This window comes from Manis javanica, chromosome 1 (assembly GCF_040802235.1).
Source record: "Manis javanica isolate MJ-LG chromosome 1, MJ_LKY, whole genome shotgun sequence".
NCBI lineage: Eukaryota > Metazoa > Chordata > Mammalia > Pholidota > Manidae > Manis > Manis javanica.
Genome location: NC_133156.1, coordinates 104,560,717 through 104,578,433, shown reverse-complemented (window position 1 = coordinate 104,578,433; position 17,717 = coordinate 104,560,717). Strand labels below are relative to the sequence as shown.

Below are 17,717 nucleotides of genomic sequence, written 5' to 3'. Positions count from 1 at the left end.
AGATCTTCAGGCAGAAGGGAAATGATAGAAGAAGGAAACTTGGAATATCAGGATTGAAGAGAGCAATAGAAATGGTAAATATCTAGGTAAATATAAGAGACTATTCTTTTCCTTAAAAATGTTTGACAGTTGAAAACAATTTGTAACATTTATAGTTATAACAAATCATAACATGTAAACTCTATGTCTAATAGGGTTTACAATGTATATAAATGTAATACATAATACAAAACATATATGGTGGAAGGTAAAGAGCGATGCAGTTTCTATATGCCAAATGAAGCAGTAAAATATTGATTCCAAGTAGACAATGAAAAGTAGCTACTTTAAAATTCCTAGAACAACAAAAAAGAGTCAAAATCACAATAAATTAAAATGGGATACTAAATAATGTTCAAATAACCTAAAAGAAAGCAGGAAAGGGAAACAAATGATGTGGAGTGTCCAGCCCTCTTAACCACTGCTGGTGGGAAAGTAAACTTTTAGGAACCTGTGTTTCTTAAAAAGTAGAACATGTACCTAGTTATTCCACTGCTAGGCATGCACCCAAGAGAAATAAAAGCCTGTGTCTGTGCAAAGACTCATACATGTATGGCCACAGCAGCTTTTATGTAACAGCTAAAAACTAGAAACTATTGATGAACAAATAAACAGACCATGGTATATCCACACAATGAATACTCCTCAGCAATAAATAGGAATTGATTGTACAACAACATGGAGAAATTTCATAACAATTATGCTGAATGCAAGAAGCCAGACAAAAAAATGATATCATTTATATAAAATTCTGGGATTTGCAAACTAATATATAATGACAGAAAGCTGATCAATGGTTTTCTGGAGTAGAAAGAAAGTGAAGCAGAGAAAGGAGAGAGAGGATTACAAAGAGTCACGATGAAATTTTTGGGCTTATAGATAGATGCTTGTTATCTTCATTATGGTGATGGTTACAAAAAGTGTACACATATGTCAAAACTATCAATTGTATGCTCTAATTTAATATGTGGCTTATTGTCAATTATACCTCAGAAACTTGTAAAAATGAAAAGGGGGGATAAGAACTGTAAACATTGCACATCAGTGTTCATGCTTTTGCCCTTAACCATTGACAAGGAGGAACCTGGGGCAAATTACAGTAGACATCTTCTTAGAATAAAATAGAACTGTGTAGTTTAGTTAAGCAAAAACATCACTAAATGAGGGGAATCTTTAAAAAGAAATATTACCTTAAACACTTTAATATACAAGCAGTCCTCACCTTGCAGTTTGATATGCAAGAATTTCAGTTACCATGGTTTAAAAATTTTTAAACTATTAAACTGTAGTAGTATAAAGCACACAGTTCACTACTAGCTTTTTGTCCACAAGTCACTACAAAAATTACATGCACATCATAATTAGTGACCAGTTTACATGACTTATTTCAAAGTCTGTGGGTGATTGGTTACTGCATATTTGTTATTCAATTCACACACAGGCTGCATTGTGCTCCAGTGAAAAACTCATAAGAAATTTTAGAGATAATTGAAAGAGGGAATTGGAGGACAAAATTAAAGTGCACCAAAGAAATACAAAGTGATAATGCGATAAGTAAAACTCAAATTGGATGTAAATGGAATTATAGAAAAAATAGCTGATTGTGGGAATGTTGATACTGTTGCCATTTGAGAAACACTAGAGATGTAGACAGAAAATCAATGAAGGTGAACTTTTAAAGACCCAATGAAGAAAAGTGTGATGAAGGGGCTGAAGATGTCCTAGAGGAAATGACATTGGCAAAAACCTTCACATTAAAAAAAACTTTCAGAGATATTTCGTGATATTGAAATGCAAAGGATAAGATGTTGAAGTCTGATTCAAAAGAAGGAATATGATAATGAGCCAAGGAACAAAAAAGATGCTCTCTTGTATTGCAGGCTATATAATGAGAAGAAAACAAGCACTGCTCAAACTAATCTTGATTTACATTGCATTTTTTTAATACAAAAAATCACTTTAGTTCTCATTGTTTTACATTACAGTTCCCTATACATTTATAGCTGATGGCAAGAATTTAGTGGAGACAAAAAATTTTAAATACAACATAACAACGGTAATTTTCCCTAATGACTAAAAATACTTTGCATAGGTTTCAGCTTGAACAGTTTTATGGATGTGCACTACTAGACAAAGCAAGGAGTGCCTGAATATTTGTAGGCCAATTGTTAGAAGTAGAATTAAATATGCTGAACAGAGTGCCATGTCATCTTTCTTTTATAAACCTTACCTAAATTATGTTTGATTTTTAAAAATTTGTTTCATTTACTAACTTATTTAGGTTGAGTGAAAATTTAAGACATATACAAAGCAAGTGAGTGTGGAACCTAAGACATAAACAAAGCAACGGAATGTAGAATTTTTCTCAAACAATGGTTGTCAATCCTGGTTATACAGTATAATCACCCAGGGAGCTTTAAAAAAAAACCCAGTGTCATTTGCAGGTGACATATTATATACAGAAAACCCTAAAGACTCCACCAAAAAACTTTTAGAATAACTAGATTCAGCAAAGTTACACAGAAATCTGTTGCATTCCTGTATACTAACAACAAACTAGCAGAAAGTAAAATCAGTAAAACAAATCCATTTACAATTACATCAAGAAGAATAAAATACCTAGGAATAAACCTAATCAACGATGTGAAAGACTTATAATATGAAAACCATAAGACACTGATAAGTAAAATTAAGAATACACAAATAAATGGAAACCTATCCTGTGCTCATGGATAGGAAGAATTATATATTGTCCAAATGGCCATCCTCCCAAAGCAATTTACAGGTTCAATGCAATACCTATCAAAATAACAATGCCATTTTTCAATGAACTAGAGTAAATAATCCTAAAATTCATATGGAGCCAAAAAGACCCTGAATAGGCAAAGCAATCCTGAGAAAGAAGAACAAAGCTGGGGAGATCACACTCCCTGAATTCAAGATCTACTACAAAGCTACAGGTATCAAGACAATTTGGTACTGGCACAAGAAAACACCCACAGATCAATGGAACAGAATACAGAGTCCAGATATAAACCCACACATATACGGTCAATTAATATATGATAAAGGAGTCATGATTATACAATGTGGAATAACCGGTGTTGGGAAAACTGGACAGCTACATGCAAGAGAATGAAACTGGATTATTGTCTAACTCCATACACAAAAGTAAACTCAGTATGGATCAAAGACTTGAATGTAAGACATGAAACAATAAAACTCTTAGAAGAAAAAAATAGGCAAAAATCTCTTGAACATAGCATGAGCAATTTTTTCCTGTATATATCTCCCTGGGACAAGGGAAAGAAAATAAAAAATGAACAAATGGAACTACAACAAACTAAAAAGCTTCTGTACAGCAAAGGACACCATCAACAGAACAAAAAGGCATCCTATAGTATGGGAGAATATATTTGTAAATGACACATCCAACAAGGGGTTAACATCCAAAATATATAAATAATTCACATGACTCAACACCAAAAAAAAGCCCAATTAAAAAACGGGTAGAGGACCTGAAAAGACATTTTTCCAAGGAAGAAATACAGGTGACCAATAGGCACATGAAAAGGTTCTTCACATCTCTAATCATCAGGGAAATGAAAATCAAAACCACATTGAGATATCACTTGACATCATTTAGAATGGCCAGTATCCAAAAGACAAGAAATATCAAGTGTTGGCGAGGATGTGGAGAAATAGGAACCCTCCTACACCATTAGTGGGAATGTCAATTGGTACAGCCATTGTGGAAAGCAGTATGGAGGTGCCTCAAAAAATTAAAAATAGAAATAGCATATGACCCAGTAATTCCACTTCTCAGAATTTACCCAAAGAAAACAAAGTCCCTAATTTGAAAAGATATATGCACCCCTGTGTTTATTGCTGCATTATTGACAATAGCCAAGATATGGATGCAACCTAAGTGTCCATCAATAGATGAATGGATAAAGAAATCCATAATGGAATATTATTCAGCCATTTAAAAAAAGAAATTCTGCCATTTGCAACAACATGGATGGACCTTGAGGGTATTATGCTAACAGAAATAAGCCAGGCAGAGAAAGACAAATACAATATGGTATCACTTATTTTTGGAATATTAAAACAAAACAAAATGAACAAAATAGTAGTATACTCACAGACATTGAGAAATGATTGGTGGTTACCATGAGGGAGGGGTTGGAGAGGCGGGTGGGGAGTGAGTGAGATAAAGGGGCACAAAAATTCTCAAACATAATATAACGTGGTCTTGGGGATGGCAGTACAGTATGGAGAATACAGTCAATCCTTCTGTAACATCTTTCTACGTTGACAGATAGTAACTGCACTAGTGTGGCTTAGGATTTACTAATGTGAGTAACTGTTGAACCACTGGGCTGTGTACTTGAAACCAATATAAAATTGTGTATCAACTATACTTCAAAAAAAAAAATCCCAGTGTCCTAGAACAATTAAATAAGAATCTCTGGAGTTGGAACTTTGATGAAATTTTTTTCCAAAGATCTTATATAATTCCAATATTCTGGTAAAGTTGAGAAAACCTGTTTCATCTTTTAATTCTTTACCCCAATCTTTTATAATAGTTGTCTCAAACAGAAGCTGAGTTATTTTGGGATATTAGAAAAACTCATATCCAACAATTTGTCAATAAGCAAACCGTACTGTGCTTTTCTCCCTTTGTTTCTTGAAAAAGTCATCGATGTTACAGTTGCCACTGTCTTTTCTGTCTTTCTTCAACTCACTGAAATCTTATTTTCATTTCTACCATTCCTCTGAAACTGATCTTTCCAAGGTCATTAGTGATCACCTTGTTGGTTAAATATAATGCATGCTTTCAATTCTCCTTAATTTCTCATAATTATTGAATGCATGACATTCACTTAACATTTAACCTCTTCACACTGGAAATACAGGTCTTTTTTATCATAGAGGTTTAGAAGACAATATAGTAGTTAAGAAAATAAATACATAATACTATTTTCGTAGTAATAAATTAAAAGAAAAAATAAAGCAGAGTAATAGGATGGAGAACCACTGAAGCAAAGGAGGAGGCTGAGGGAAGCAACTGACACATTTAATGGCTTCCTCCTTAAATACTGTTTTCTCTCATTATTTATGATACTTTGTTGCCCTGGTTTTCCTTCAACCACTCTGGTTATTCCTTTTCAGTTCACTTGCAGTGTGTTCTTCTGCTTAACTTTGAATGTTTGTATTTCTGTTTCTTGTCAGTGAACTGCTTTTCTTACTCTACAGATAATGCCTGGGTGATGTCATCTCCTTATTTCATCTATCATCTTGCATTAAAGGTCTCAATTCCTTCTGAGCATATATATTTAACTGTGTCCTTCACTCGTACCTCAAAAGCAATTTGGTGAACATCAATGTGGGCACAATTAAAGTAAAACTTGCTCCCTCTTTGGAAAACCCTATCTAAAAAAACATTACCATCATTCACCCTGCTGCACAGGCACATATCTGGGAATCACTGTTGACTATTCCCTTTTCATCATTCACTGTATCCAATCAATTTCCATGGCTGGTTGATTGTACTGCTTAAGTATTTTCAAGTATCTTCACAGTCTTCATCCCAACTGCCATCTCCTTGACCCAGGCTTCCATCACTCTCTCCTGGACAATTGCAAGTTACCTACCTAACTTGGTTTCCACCCTTGCTCAACTTCAACCCATTTTCCAAGCAGATGACAAAAGGCAATAGTTGTCACCTTATTCTCATTTTCATACCTCTTATCCAAGCACACAACACTCTTCCTCATCTAGCCTCTGACTAGTTCTCCAGCTTCATCTCTTTTCAATGGCCCCCTCTCCAACTGTCTGCTGTAGTCATGCTAAAATTTGTTGAATCCCTGGCCTATGCTCCACCTTTAACATAATAGTTGGCATACAGTAGATCATTAAATATGACTGACTGACTGAATCCTTGGAGAGTAGTTATTCCTTGGCCGATGGGAAGGAGACCTAATACGGGGGATGAGGAATAGAGTAAAACAGAAGTATCTTCATTTAGGTTTATTAGTGCCCTCACCACAGCCTTCGTGCACATCCATTTCCCTACAAGTATATGAAAGTGTGGATAAAATGGCAATATTTCCAGAATCTCTTGCCTGGCCTTAGTGCATCTCCATATCAATAGGTGTTTCCAAGGGGTGGAGAGTAGTAGTCCATCTCCACACCAATAGGTAATTAAAAGGGCAAGCGAGGGCATATCTGGACTGGAGAGAATGGGCAGGGCCCCTCTTCTGCAACAGGTCCTGAAAGGCACGGGAGAGCAGATATGGACAACTGCTTGTAAGAAATAAATGTATTTCTCCCACTTTATTTCTCCCTTTTTACTAATTTTGGCTTCAAAGCTATTTTGCCATGGGGTTTTCCCCCCAGAGTCACATCTGGTGGTAGTTGGAAGGACCTCTGAGCCTGAAATCTGTCTACATGGGTGTGATCCTTGGGTGGCCTGCCTCTAGAGATGGTGGGGAGATGCCCAGAACCACCCCATGGATGGTGGGGAGGCCCCAGTGGCTGCAGCAGTAGGGGGTGCAGATTTACCCAGGAGCCCCCTATCTGTGGGGCTTCCAATTAGGAAGCCCTTAGTGGGGAACTGGTCTAGGGTAAAGCACCTCCTAGAGGGGTGGGGACTTCCCCAGAATTGGGGAAGGGTGGAGACACTGGAACCTGTGGAATTAGCCCTCTGTGAGACAGAAGACTGCTTAGAGGACCTGAATGGCTGTGCAATACCTGGAATTGTGAGATGTCTTTTCCTCAAGATAGTAGAAAGTGTTATCAAAGAGAGAGAGGGTTATCAAGACAAGAGAGAGACTTTGGCAGGAGACACACACACTTATGCATTGCTTGGAGGGGTTGGGTGATGACCTACGGGATGCCCTTAAAAAAGAGACAGTTACTGAGAAGACAGGTCATGCTCCTGGAAGATTCATTAGCAGCAATGAGGAAGAAGGCAGCAAGAGAAGCTGCGTTGCAGGAGGTCATGGGGCAGGGAGAGGAAAGAGCAGTGCCTTCAGCCCAGGAGATGGTAGAGATGTCAGGAGAGGATGAAGGGGTGAGACTGAGGGCCAATCTGTTGCTGAGGCCACTGTCTGAGGCACCAGGCTCTCTGATATTAAAAGCCACCCAGTTGTAATTAAGAAAATAAAAATACAACAACCACAGACTCCTCAAGGGGAAGAGCTGCCCCACCCCCACCCCCAGGTTGTGGAGCACTTCATAGTCCACTCCTAGACCTAGGATGAGCTAGTGGACATGAGCATCCAGTTTCAGCAGAAGCCTTCAGAACCTCTGCCTACATAGCTTTGTGTCTGGGATATGGGGGTGGAAAACACTGTTATGTCAGGTTCTGAAATGGGTAGACAGGCTTCCCTGATGACTTACCCTTCTCTCCAGCAGTGGCTGAAAACTGCCTGTCACACCTCAAGGAATCAGGTGCTTCCTGATTGGCTGACAGCAACTGTCAGGGCATTTTGGCCTAATCAGAGTGATTTACCATACTTACCCAATAGCTGGAAAATGTCTGCAGGGCTACAGCAGGTGTTATGGGAGCTGGGCATGAAAAATAACATCTATAATATGGACCCCCAGGGCCCCGATGAGTTGTTCACCATAGGAATGAGAAATCTGGTGCTCCATACAGCTACCCCCATCTCTCTTTGGGTCCCTAATGACTATTCATGCCCCCCACATAAGGCAACCCATAGTGAGGCTACTCATACTTTAGCAGATCTGGGGTAAGAGCACAGAAGGAAGTACTGGCTACCATTGAAAGAAGAGGAGCAAAGGGCCCCATGAAGGTCTCAAGAACCCAGGTGTGGGTTGATTTGATAAAGGCGGGGGCAGGGAAAGAAAAACTTGATGGGCAGCCCAATAGTATCTTGTTAGAAGTGTGGCACCAATTAAAGCCAGAGCAGCAGTTCCATTCACTGAGGTCCACCTGTGTGGAGGCAAAGCCCCAGGTCTGGCCTGTGTCCCTGCAAGACTTCCTAGAGGACAGTACTCAGGCTGCACCTGGGTCTCCACCCCACAGCATGACGACTGGGTATCACAGTTTGACTGAGGAGAGGGTCAAGGCCCCCACCTTGTGAGACATGATGGGTACCAGAGGCCACTTGCAGAATTAGCAATTCATTGGTCCCCTGTGAATGTACAAAGTGTCCTGGTGGTGGTGGACACAGGAGCTGAATGTTCTCTGATTTATGGCAACCCTGAGCGTTTTCCTGGGACTGCTGCTGTGATAGATGACTATGGGGGTAAGGCAATTAGAGTGAAGAAAGCCCAAATCCCATTGGGGGATAGGGCATGTATCCCCAAAGGAGTACAGTGTGTACATTTCTCCCATCCTGGAATATATTTTGGGGGTAGACATCCTGCAGCACCGGTTAACAGACAGCTGCAGGGGAGTTCAGACTGAGGATACATGTGGTATAGGTAGTTCTGAGGGGACATGCTAAGCACCCACCTGTAGCTCTTCCTGTACCTTGGTGAGTAACAAATACTAAGCAGTAAAACTGCCTGGTGGGTACAAGAAAATCGGAGAAACTCTACAGGAGTTGGAGATGGTGGGCATCATAAAGCCCACTCATAGTCCTTTTAATTCCCCAGTGTGGCCAGTGAAAAAGCCAAATGACTCCTGGTATATAACCATGGATTACAGGGAATTGAATAAAGTCACACCCCCTTTGCATGCTGCTGTCCCCTCTATAGCAGCCCTATGGACACCCTCAGTCACAAGCTAGGGACATATCATTATGCTGTGAACCTTGCTAGTGATTTCTTATCAATTCACATAGCACAGGAGAGTCAGGAATAGTTTGCCTTCAAGTAAGAAGGCTGACAGGGGACATTCATTGTCCTTCCACAGGAATACCTCCACAGTCCCACTATTGTAGCCCAGGACTTGGCCACATGGAAGAAACCACAAACGGTACAGCTGTATCACTACATTGATGATATTATGCTAACATCTGATTCTCTTGCAGATTTAGAAGGGGCAGTTTCTAGACTGCTGCAGCCTCTACAGGAGAAAGAATGGGCTGTGAATAGCACCAAGGTTCAGGAACCTGGTCTGTCTGTAAAATTCTTGGGGGTTTTCTGGTAGGGTAAAACTAAAGTTATCCTGGAAGCAGTCATAGACAAGGTCCAGGATTTCCCTACCCCTACCACTGTGGCAGTATTACAAGACTTTTTGGGTCTTTTGGGCTACTGGAGAGTGTTTATCCTGCACTTGGCACAAATTCTGAAGCCCTTATACTGGTTGGTACAAAAGGGCCTCAGGTGGCACTGGGATGAAACATGTGCAGCTGCTTTTACTGCTGCTAAGTGAGCAGTCAAGGCCATACAGGCCTTTAGTGTAATGGACTCATCAAGGCCCTACAAGCTAGATGTTCATGTCACTGAAGATGGCTATGGATGCGGTCTTTGGCAGCGGCTTGAACGGACATGCCAATCTATTGATTCTGGTCACAACTACGGAAAGGAGCAGAGGTCCTGTACACCTTGATAGAAGCAACTGGCTGCTGTGTACCATGCCTTGCTGGTACACAGAACAGCTCTGACCAAGGTAATAACCACTTTGGTAATAATAGCCCATCACGGGGTGGGTGTGAGATTGGACACAAAGGCCATGGAGTGGCACGGCACAAAGGCCTACACTGGCCCAATGGGGTGCATATTTACAGCAGCGTAGTGCTCTCTCTACTAGCCTCTTAAGTGGAGAACTCCAATGCTTATTGGGGCCAGTGGTGTATAGCAGTGGGGAGCAGGAAGAACTTGCTTTTGAGCCATTGGTAGGTAAGAGTCCTTCTCAGTAGGAAAAGGCCCTTATATCTGAAGAATCAAGTATACAGATGGCTCTAGTCATAGGGAGCCCCTGAAGTGGAGGGCTGTGGCTTTCTATCCTAAGACTGAGATAATATGGAAGGAGGATGGAGAGGGGAAGAGCAGCCAATGGGCTGAGTTGTGGGAAGTATGGCTTGTGATCTCCCAGGAGCCTTCCTCTATAGTTGTCTGCACTGACAGCTGGGCCATCTATCGGGGCTTGACCTGTGGCTACCTACATGGTACCATGACAACTAGATGGTTGGTCACCGGCCCCTTTGAGGGCAAGGGTTGTGGCAAGAACTACGGACCTCTGGTCAAACTAAGACAGTTACCATATTGTCATGTGACTGGCCATTTGCCTTTGGCATCCCCCAGGAATGATAAAGCAGACACATATTGTCCCAGGTGCATTGGCTAGAAGGAAAGCCTGCTTCTGATATAGTCCAATGGTTACATCAGCATTTGTTGCACAGGGGGCAAAGACAATGTGGGCTGTAGCACATTGGTGGGGCTTGCTGTTGAACGTGGAAGGAGTGCCCTGTGTGCTCTAAGAGGGACTTAACGGTGAGCCCCACAGCAACATGGGAAAATAGTAAAGGGGCCAATGCCCCTCATCAGGTGGCAGATAGACTATATTGGGCCTCTGCTCATATCAGAAGGGTATCAGTATGCCATGACTTGTGTGGACACAGCTACCAAACTGTTGGTTGCTTTTCCTTCACTTCATGCAGATCAGCAAACCACCAAAAGGGGCCTAGAGAGTCTCTTTGCAGCCTATGGCTGGCTACAGATGACTGAGAGTGATCAAGGCACCCGCTTTCCTGGACATACATTACAGGAATAGGTGCAGCAAATAGGAATAAAGTGGAAGTTTCACGTGCCATATAACCCGACCGAGCAGGCATGATAGAGAGGAACAATGGTTTGTTGAAATCTGGCCTAGAGTCAGATACCAATAGTCTAATGGGGCTGGTCAGTTTGTTTATGGACAGTGCTAAGGCGTATGAATGAGAAGCCCCAGAAAGGAGACTTGAGACCTGTGGACATGCTGACACACATTGCTGCCTCTCCCGTATAACTGTATGTGCAAACCAAAGAGGAGTTATTGAAGCCAGGATATGGCCAGCAGAGGAAATTCTGCTGCCAGCCCCACCTGCATTAAACCCTGGAGACTCTATTGAGTGGATGTGGCCCTGGACATTTTGACACATGGACCAGCGATGGCTGGTCCTTCTGGCACCTTGGGGAAAAAACCTGGAAGCTGAGTGGCCCCCTAAGATAATGGTAGTGTACCAAAAATATCCCGGAGGTAAAAGCATCTTATGGGGAAGTTTTGTTTTAACTTTATGGCTAGTGCATGTACCTCCTGTAGCCCTATATATTGACACATCTGTAACTCCCACAGAGACGGGAGTAAAGTCTGGTATACTAGACAAGATTCCATTCCTGCCACTGTCCTATCACAGGACCACTCTCTTGCATGTCCTACCTGATGGACAAGATTTGCCTATGCTGATGTCATTAAAACATGTATCTTGTCGTCCTCAAGCTTATTTTCTTCTACAGTCCTTGTGCCCTGGACCCACCGCCCCTTAATCATTGCTGTCAACTTCCTACTGGTTCAGCTACTGACTGCCTGTGGAATGGGCGAGTTATGGATTTTGAATTTAGCAGAATCCTTTGGCTTGAGGATTGTCATGATTTTATTGTTGTTGCTATTGTATGTTATTAGCCTGGTTACAGTGCTCCAGTTTTCTGGCACAGGGGCCAGTGTGGAAGATGGGGAGCAAATAGATTGTGAAGTGAAATTTTTGGAGGGGTGGGCTGTGGGTAAAATTGCAGTATTTCCAGAAACTCTTTCCTGGCTTTATTGCATCTCCACAAAATAGTTGTTTGCATCGGGTGGAGAGAAGTAGTCGACCTCCGTATCAATAGGTAATTATTAGGGCGAGCGAGGGTTTATCTGGACAAGAGGTTGGTGGTGCCACTTCTCCTACAGCCGAGTCACCAGAGACACGGGAGGGTTAGAAGTGGGCTGCTTGTAAGAAATAAACGGGTTTCTTCCACTTTATTTCTCCCTGAAAGGTATTTCGCCCCGGGATTTGCCCCCCGGAGTTACAGAAAGGTACTTTATTTTCTCAGGCCACGGAGCAGAAGAGAAAGTAAAGCCGAGTTTGGTGGGAGGAAAGTGACAATGAGGCGGTAAAGTGTGAAACAGGGCTAATACAGAGAATGGTCGGGATTTAAAGTGGCCTGTTAGAGAGAAGAGTTAAATTTCTTTACCTCCGTGTGGACACTGCTCTCCGGAGGCGAAGAGGTTCGTCCAGGCCCCCTTGCCGCGCCGACAGAAACCCCAGCATACCGTTCCGCCACGGAGTACGGGCCGTGGGACGCCGCCATGACAGCTCGGAGGCGAGTCCAACAGCGGAGCCTCCCGTTGGTCAGGCGGCGATGCCCTCCGGCCAGTTGTGGGCGCCGTTACTGCAGGGCGGGCGGGGAGTGGCCGCGGGCGGAGTCGGGGGCTGGGGCGTTGCTGTTGGGGTCCCAGCGGGTCCCGCTGCCCCTCACGCAGCGCAGAGCGCATGGCTTGGGCTCAGAGTGTTTTCAGCGCCCTGCGCAGATCGCTGTCAAAGGAAGTGAAGAAAAAGGTGGGCACAGACCGGTTCGGGAACAAATACTACTATATCCCGGAGTACAAGAACTGGAGAGGTGAGGGGAGAGTGAGGGCAGCGGTTGCGCGGTCAGAAAGAGGGGAAAGTGAGAGCGCCTCGGGAACGAACGCAACGTGCGACACACAAGATGTCACACGAGGGGAAGCCCGTTTACTCTGGCGCCGGTCCCGGAGCGCCTCCGCGCGCGGCCACGCACTCCCTGTGCCCGGCCCTGTGCCGCTGCGCCGGGGTCCGGTCCGCCCGGTCGCGCCAGCGCGAGCCCACACACCTGTCCTCCCGCGCGGAGGGCGCCCCGGCAGGTCCTTTCCGCTGGGCGACTGGACGGGGACAAGTCCACGAGATCAATCAAAGGCCCTTGGGAGGAGCGGGCAAGTGACTTTCCTCCTCCTTTGCCCCCTTGCGACCAGGCCGAGGGGTGTAATTGAAGAGGTGTAACTGGAGCGCCTCCGCTTTCCTTTCTAATTGTTTACCTCTTGGCTAAGTAACTCAGGTGCTGGCCTCTCGCATCACCTTCCTCACAACCAAAACTGGTCAGAAGTAGGTCCATGCACACTGACCATGGAGAGGAGATCCCCACAGGGCTCCATGTTAACCTTTCCCATGAGTTCACACTCCAAGACCCGTTGAACTCACTTTAAGATTGGTGGCTCTTAACCGTTGTGCTTCTGTGTAGGTTTCATGCGAAGTAGTGGAGTTTGGGGAGCTAAGGGGTGTTCTTCTCCGTTAAAATCACACCAGGTAGCAGCCTTCATAACCTCTTCTCTGTTGTTCCATCACTGGGATGCAAAGGATCTCAGGCTTTGGGGTGAGAAAATCCTGTATAAGAATTTCAGCAGTGACACCTAATAGCTGAGGGATCATGGACAAAATATCCTTCCCCAGTCTCAGTCTCCTCACTTAAAAGTTAGAGGGGATGATGATAGCAATTATATCGAGCGGGCCTAAAATATTTCCAAAATTGTTTTCCATTCATTCCCTGTATCTCTTGACAAAGAGAATGACTCCTTCCTTCCTTTCTGGTAGAGCACAAAGTGCATTGGATGATTTATCACTCAAAATTGTTTTGTTTAGCCTTTTTCTAAGCAAAATAAATAAAATAAAGTAACTTATTTTAATATCTTAGGCTTGTTTCCCTAATGAACTTATATACTCTGTCAGGGCAGGGAATATATCTTTTTTAAAAAGTCCACAAAGAACTTGGCATGGTGGTGAAGTATTTCTTGACAGATTGCAAGGGAAAGATGTTTTGCTTCCATAAGATGTCAGTACTGTTAAAAAATGTACAGAACATCAGACTGACTTTTTTTTTATTGATGTATACTTTACATGCAGTAATAATCACCCTTTTTGGTGTATGGTTGTATGATTTTTGACAAAGGCTAGAGTCATGTAACTATCACGTAATCAAGATACAGTTCTATCACCCCAGAAATTTCCTACTAACCCTCAGTATTCATTCCCTCACTCCATACAAGCCCTTGGCAACAACTGGTCTGTTTTATGGCCCTATAGTTTTGCCTTTTCCAGAATGTCATTTAAAAAGAATTACACAGGGTGTAGTCTTTTGAATCTAGCTTATTTCATATAGCATAATGCAGTGAAGATTGATCCATGTGTCAGTAGTTGTTTCTTTTTATTGCTAAGTAGTAGTCCATTATGTAGGTGTACCACTGTTTTTTATTCACTCATCAAATGAAGGGCATTTGGGTTGTTTCTAGTTTTTGTTAATTGTGAGGACAGCCTCTGTAAACATTCCCACACAGGATTTTATGTGACTGTAAGTTTTCATTTCTCTTGAGTAAATACCTAGGAGTGGAATTGCTGTGTTGTGTGGTTAATGTATATATAACTTTGTAAGAAACTACCACACCATTTTCCAAATTGGCAATATTATTTTGCCTTCCTGCCAGCAATGCGTGAAAGCAGATTCATATCCTCACTATCACTTGGTATTGTCTGTTTGTATGTTTATTTTTGCCAATCTAACATTCTATAAATACTGTTACACATTTCCTAAGTGAGAAATATCTTTAGTTTGTTTTAAAGCAAGTTTTCCAAAAATGAGTCATCTGGCTTTCCTATTTCTTTGATAAGAAAAGTGGTTCTTTGAAAGTTTCCTTGAGTGTTCTTTGAATTGGATAAAACTTTTGTGCATTTAATATCATCAATGAAGAATATTTAGGAACTCTTTAGAGTAAATTACTTTTTCTTGTAATTCAGATGGTGTAGTACCAGTCATTAAAAAGCTATGTTTTCCACAAAAGATATTATCTCATGAGAGAAAAGATACTGTTATATAATTCAAAATAAGTCTCTTGAATAATTTAAGTTTAGGATTGATTGTTGAAATTGTAACTTTAAAAAAAAGCATATTGGCATAACAAAAAAATTACAAATATGACATTAGTTGGCATGTTCAATAACAGTGTTAATCAACATATTTTTATTGAAAGTTTGCTTGCTCTATATGGTAGATAATTTAGTAAAAGATTCCTCAAATAAATTTTGTCTGGAAAATTCCTTCATTATTACACCCTTCTTATTTATAGTATCTCCCTTTTTTACCTATCTGGTTCTATGTATGTTGTGTTTCAAAAGGTAGTTTTCTTCCTTTCTAAGATAAATTCTGTATTTGTATTACTTAATTCCAACTAGAACCTCTTTGAACCTTGTTTTATTATTTTCACCTCCTTCTTTTGTATGTTTATTAAACATCTGCACCCAGTTAAAACCAACAAGTTGATTACTGAAGGACTATTTTGACTTGTTAATTTGCTAACCGATACTGTGAATGACCAAATTTGGGAGGGGTGTGAATTTATGCATAATTTGCAAAAACATTGGTTTGGATTATTGTGTTTGTTTCTGGACACCACACTTCAAAAGAGATGGTTGAAAATCTAGTGTCTAGGCAGAGTTAGTTATGATGATGAAAATTTCTAGAAGTTTTATCTATGAGTCTGTGAATCTTTTGGAAATTTACCCTGTGAAGAGAAAAATTAGAAGGTTTAGAAGATTTAAGAGATTCAGGTATTTGAAAGATTGTTGTATAGAAAAGGATTAGGCTCATCTATATAGCCCTTTAGCTAAGAACTTAGATCAGAGGGTAGATGTTTAACCTTTTTATAAGAAACAACCTTCAGACTGTTAGAGCTATGCTGGAAAAGGAAGAGAGTGCCTTGTGTTTAATTGTAGCTGGGAGAATTAAGGGAGATAGGGAGCTGCAAACATTTGAGTAGAACACCTTGAATGATAAATACAATTTCAGAAAGAATGGTAAAGAGTATTCCTGGTCAGGGATAGGAAGGGGTAGGAAATACCACAGAGTTTAGAAGGTAGTCCCCATGTGGGTAGGCTTCAGTGTAGAAGAACAAGAGAAAGTGTTATAATGTGGGGATAGACAAGGTCAGATTACGGAAGGACTCAAATACTACTATAGTTTGAAATTTCTTCTTCATTCTGTAAGTAGTAGGTAGCCATTGAAAGCTTGTTCAATAGGGAGATACGATGAGAACTATTAGAGGAAAGATTCTGGCATCCCTGTGGAAGATGAGCTAGAGGGGACAGAGAGGGAGCTCAAATACTATTAAGTGGGAGCCTTGCTAGATTTACCATGATCCAGAAAGATATTGGACTGAAGTTATGGGCATGGAAGGACAAACTTTGATTTACCGAAATGTTTGTACTTGATAATGACTTGCACTGGTGGAAGGGGAAAGAAAAAAGGAGAGGCCAGAGGTGATTTTATTGCTTTGATTCTGGAGAGATGGTGAGTTGTGGGGGACTGGTTCATTCAAATAGAGGCAAATACAGAAAAATGCAAATAGAGAAGCAGATTTTAGGATTGGGTTAGTGGAAGAACAAATAATTTGTTGCTAATAACAGGGCAATTGTATAATCAGACAATTGTTCACTCAGATCTGCAGTTCCAAAAATGTCAGTGATTAAAATACAGATTTGGAAACCACCTTCATATAGGTGGCCACTAATACTACGGAGATAGTTGAATTCAGTCAAGCAGGGAGAGTGTAATATGAAATTAAGAGACAGGTATTTATGAACACCATCATTTCAGTGACTTCCATTACCTGAAAATAAATCCAAACTACCTGGCTGGCATTCTGACCTTTGAGTCCATTCTGAAAGTGACATTTGTTTATAATCTAATCTTTAGATCAATATTTCATAAGAAGCCTAGATATTTATGCTACTAGGAGAGCTGAAACCTGAACACACTTATATGATTTTCTGCTAGGGAGTTGAACCAGATAATAGTGTTTGATTTTTAGCATTCAAGAAAATAACATGAGAAATTAATTGTATGTAGCTATTTAAGAGTCCCATCTAATCTGTTACTTTTCATAATATTGAGGATCAGTTGATGATCCCCAAATGGACTTAGTTAGGCCCAAGGAAGGGATATCAGTGTATGGTAGATAACAGGATGCTGTCTTTTTAAATCCAGAACAAATGTCACATCAAACATAGCAGGTAGATATCTTTTGGGGGTACATTTTAAAAAATTATAACTTTTTTAGGGCTTTTTATATAGTGAATTGTTTATACTGGGCTACTAGTAGTATTTTCAAACTGTTCACATTTTAATAATCATGAAATAAAGATATTCAAGTCAAACATTTTTTCAGAAAATGTGAAGGTCTAAAAGTTTTTCATTTTGTCAGTTTTTAAATGAAGCATTATTTGTACATATATAAAAATGGCAAGCAAAGAAAAAGTAATGCTAAGGTTTTCATGAAAACATTTACTACCAAATTATATTTTCTATACTTTTTGTATTTATATGAGTATGTTTGGAATCACATGTATTTGGATTAACAGTGTGCCAAACAAAGTATTTATAACATTTCTTGAGTTTTATATTTCATGCTTTTTGGTTAAAAGAAAATGGTGGCCTTTGTGGAATTCTTAGATCAGGAGTTCTCTTCTGAGAAGCCAAATCAGAAGAAGTATAAACCAAAAGGTAGTAATTTAAAAATTGAGGTTTGTTAATCAAAAATTGAATTTTGTTTAAAACTGAATGGTATTTTATACCTTTTCTATGCCCTTCCTTCCTTAAAAAGAATAGTAGTTGAATTTTACTTTCTGTTCTAAACTGAAAATCACTTCTATTTTATTCATCTATTTATTTTTAACTAC

At 40.7% G+C, this 17,717-nt stretch overlaps 2 protein-coding genes across 5 annotated transcripts in view; one reads left to right on the top strand and one right to left on the bottom strand.

Moving 5' to 3' along the window:
* ERCC8 (ERCC excision repair 8, CSA ubiquitin ligase complex subunit) overlaps positions 1 to 12,328 on the bottom strand; it is a 45,857-nt gene extending 33,529 nt beyond the window's left edge. For 3 of the 4 annotated variants that reach the window (XM_073235896.1, XM_017663798.3, XM_073235902.1), the window contains exon 1: positions 12,172 to 12,328. In XM_073235896.1, the coding sequence (XP_073091997.1) occupies positions 12,172 to 12,248 (77 nt within the window). In that variant the 5' untranslated portion in view covers positions 12,249 to 12,328. The remainder of the gene's footprint in view (positions 1 to 12,171) is intronic. The other variant, XM_073235898.1, reaches the window with a different exon arrangement.
* A 47-nt stretch (positions 12,329 to 12,375) lies between these two features.
* NDUFAF2 (NADH:ubiquinone oxidoreductase complex assembly factor 2) overlaps positions 12,376 to 17,717 on the top strand; it is a 166,716-nt gene continuing 161,374 nt past the window's right edge. The window contains exon 1 of the mRNA XM_037022286.2: positions 12,376 to 12,597. Coding sequence (XP_036878181.1) covers positions 12,471 to 12,597 — 127 coding nt within the window. The 5' untranslated portion in view covers positions 12,376 to 12,470. The remainder of the gene's footprint in view (positions 12,598 to 17,717) is intronic.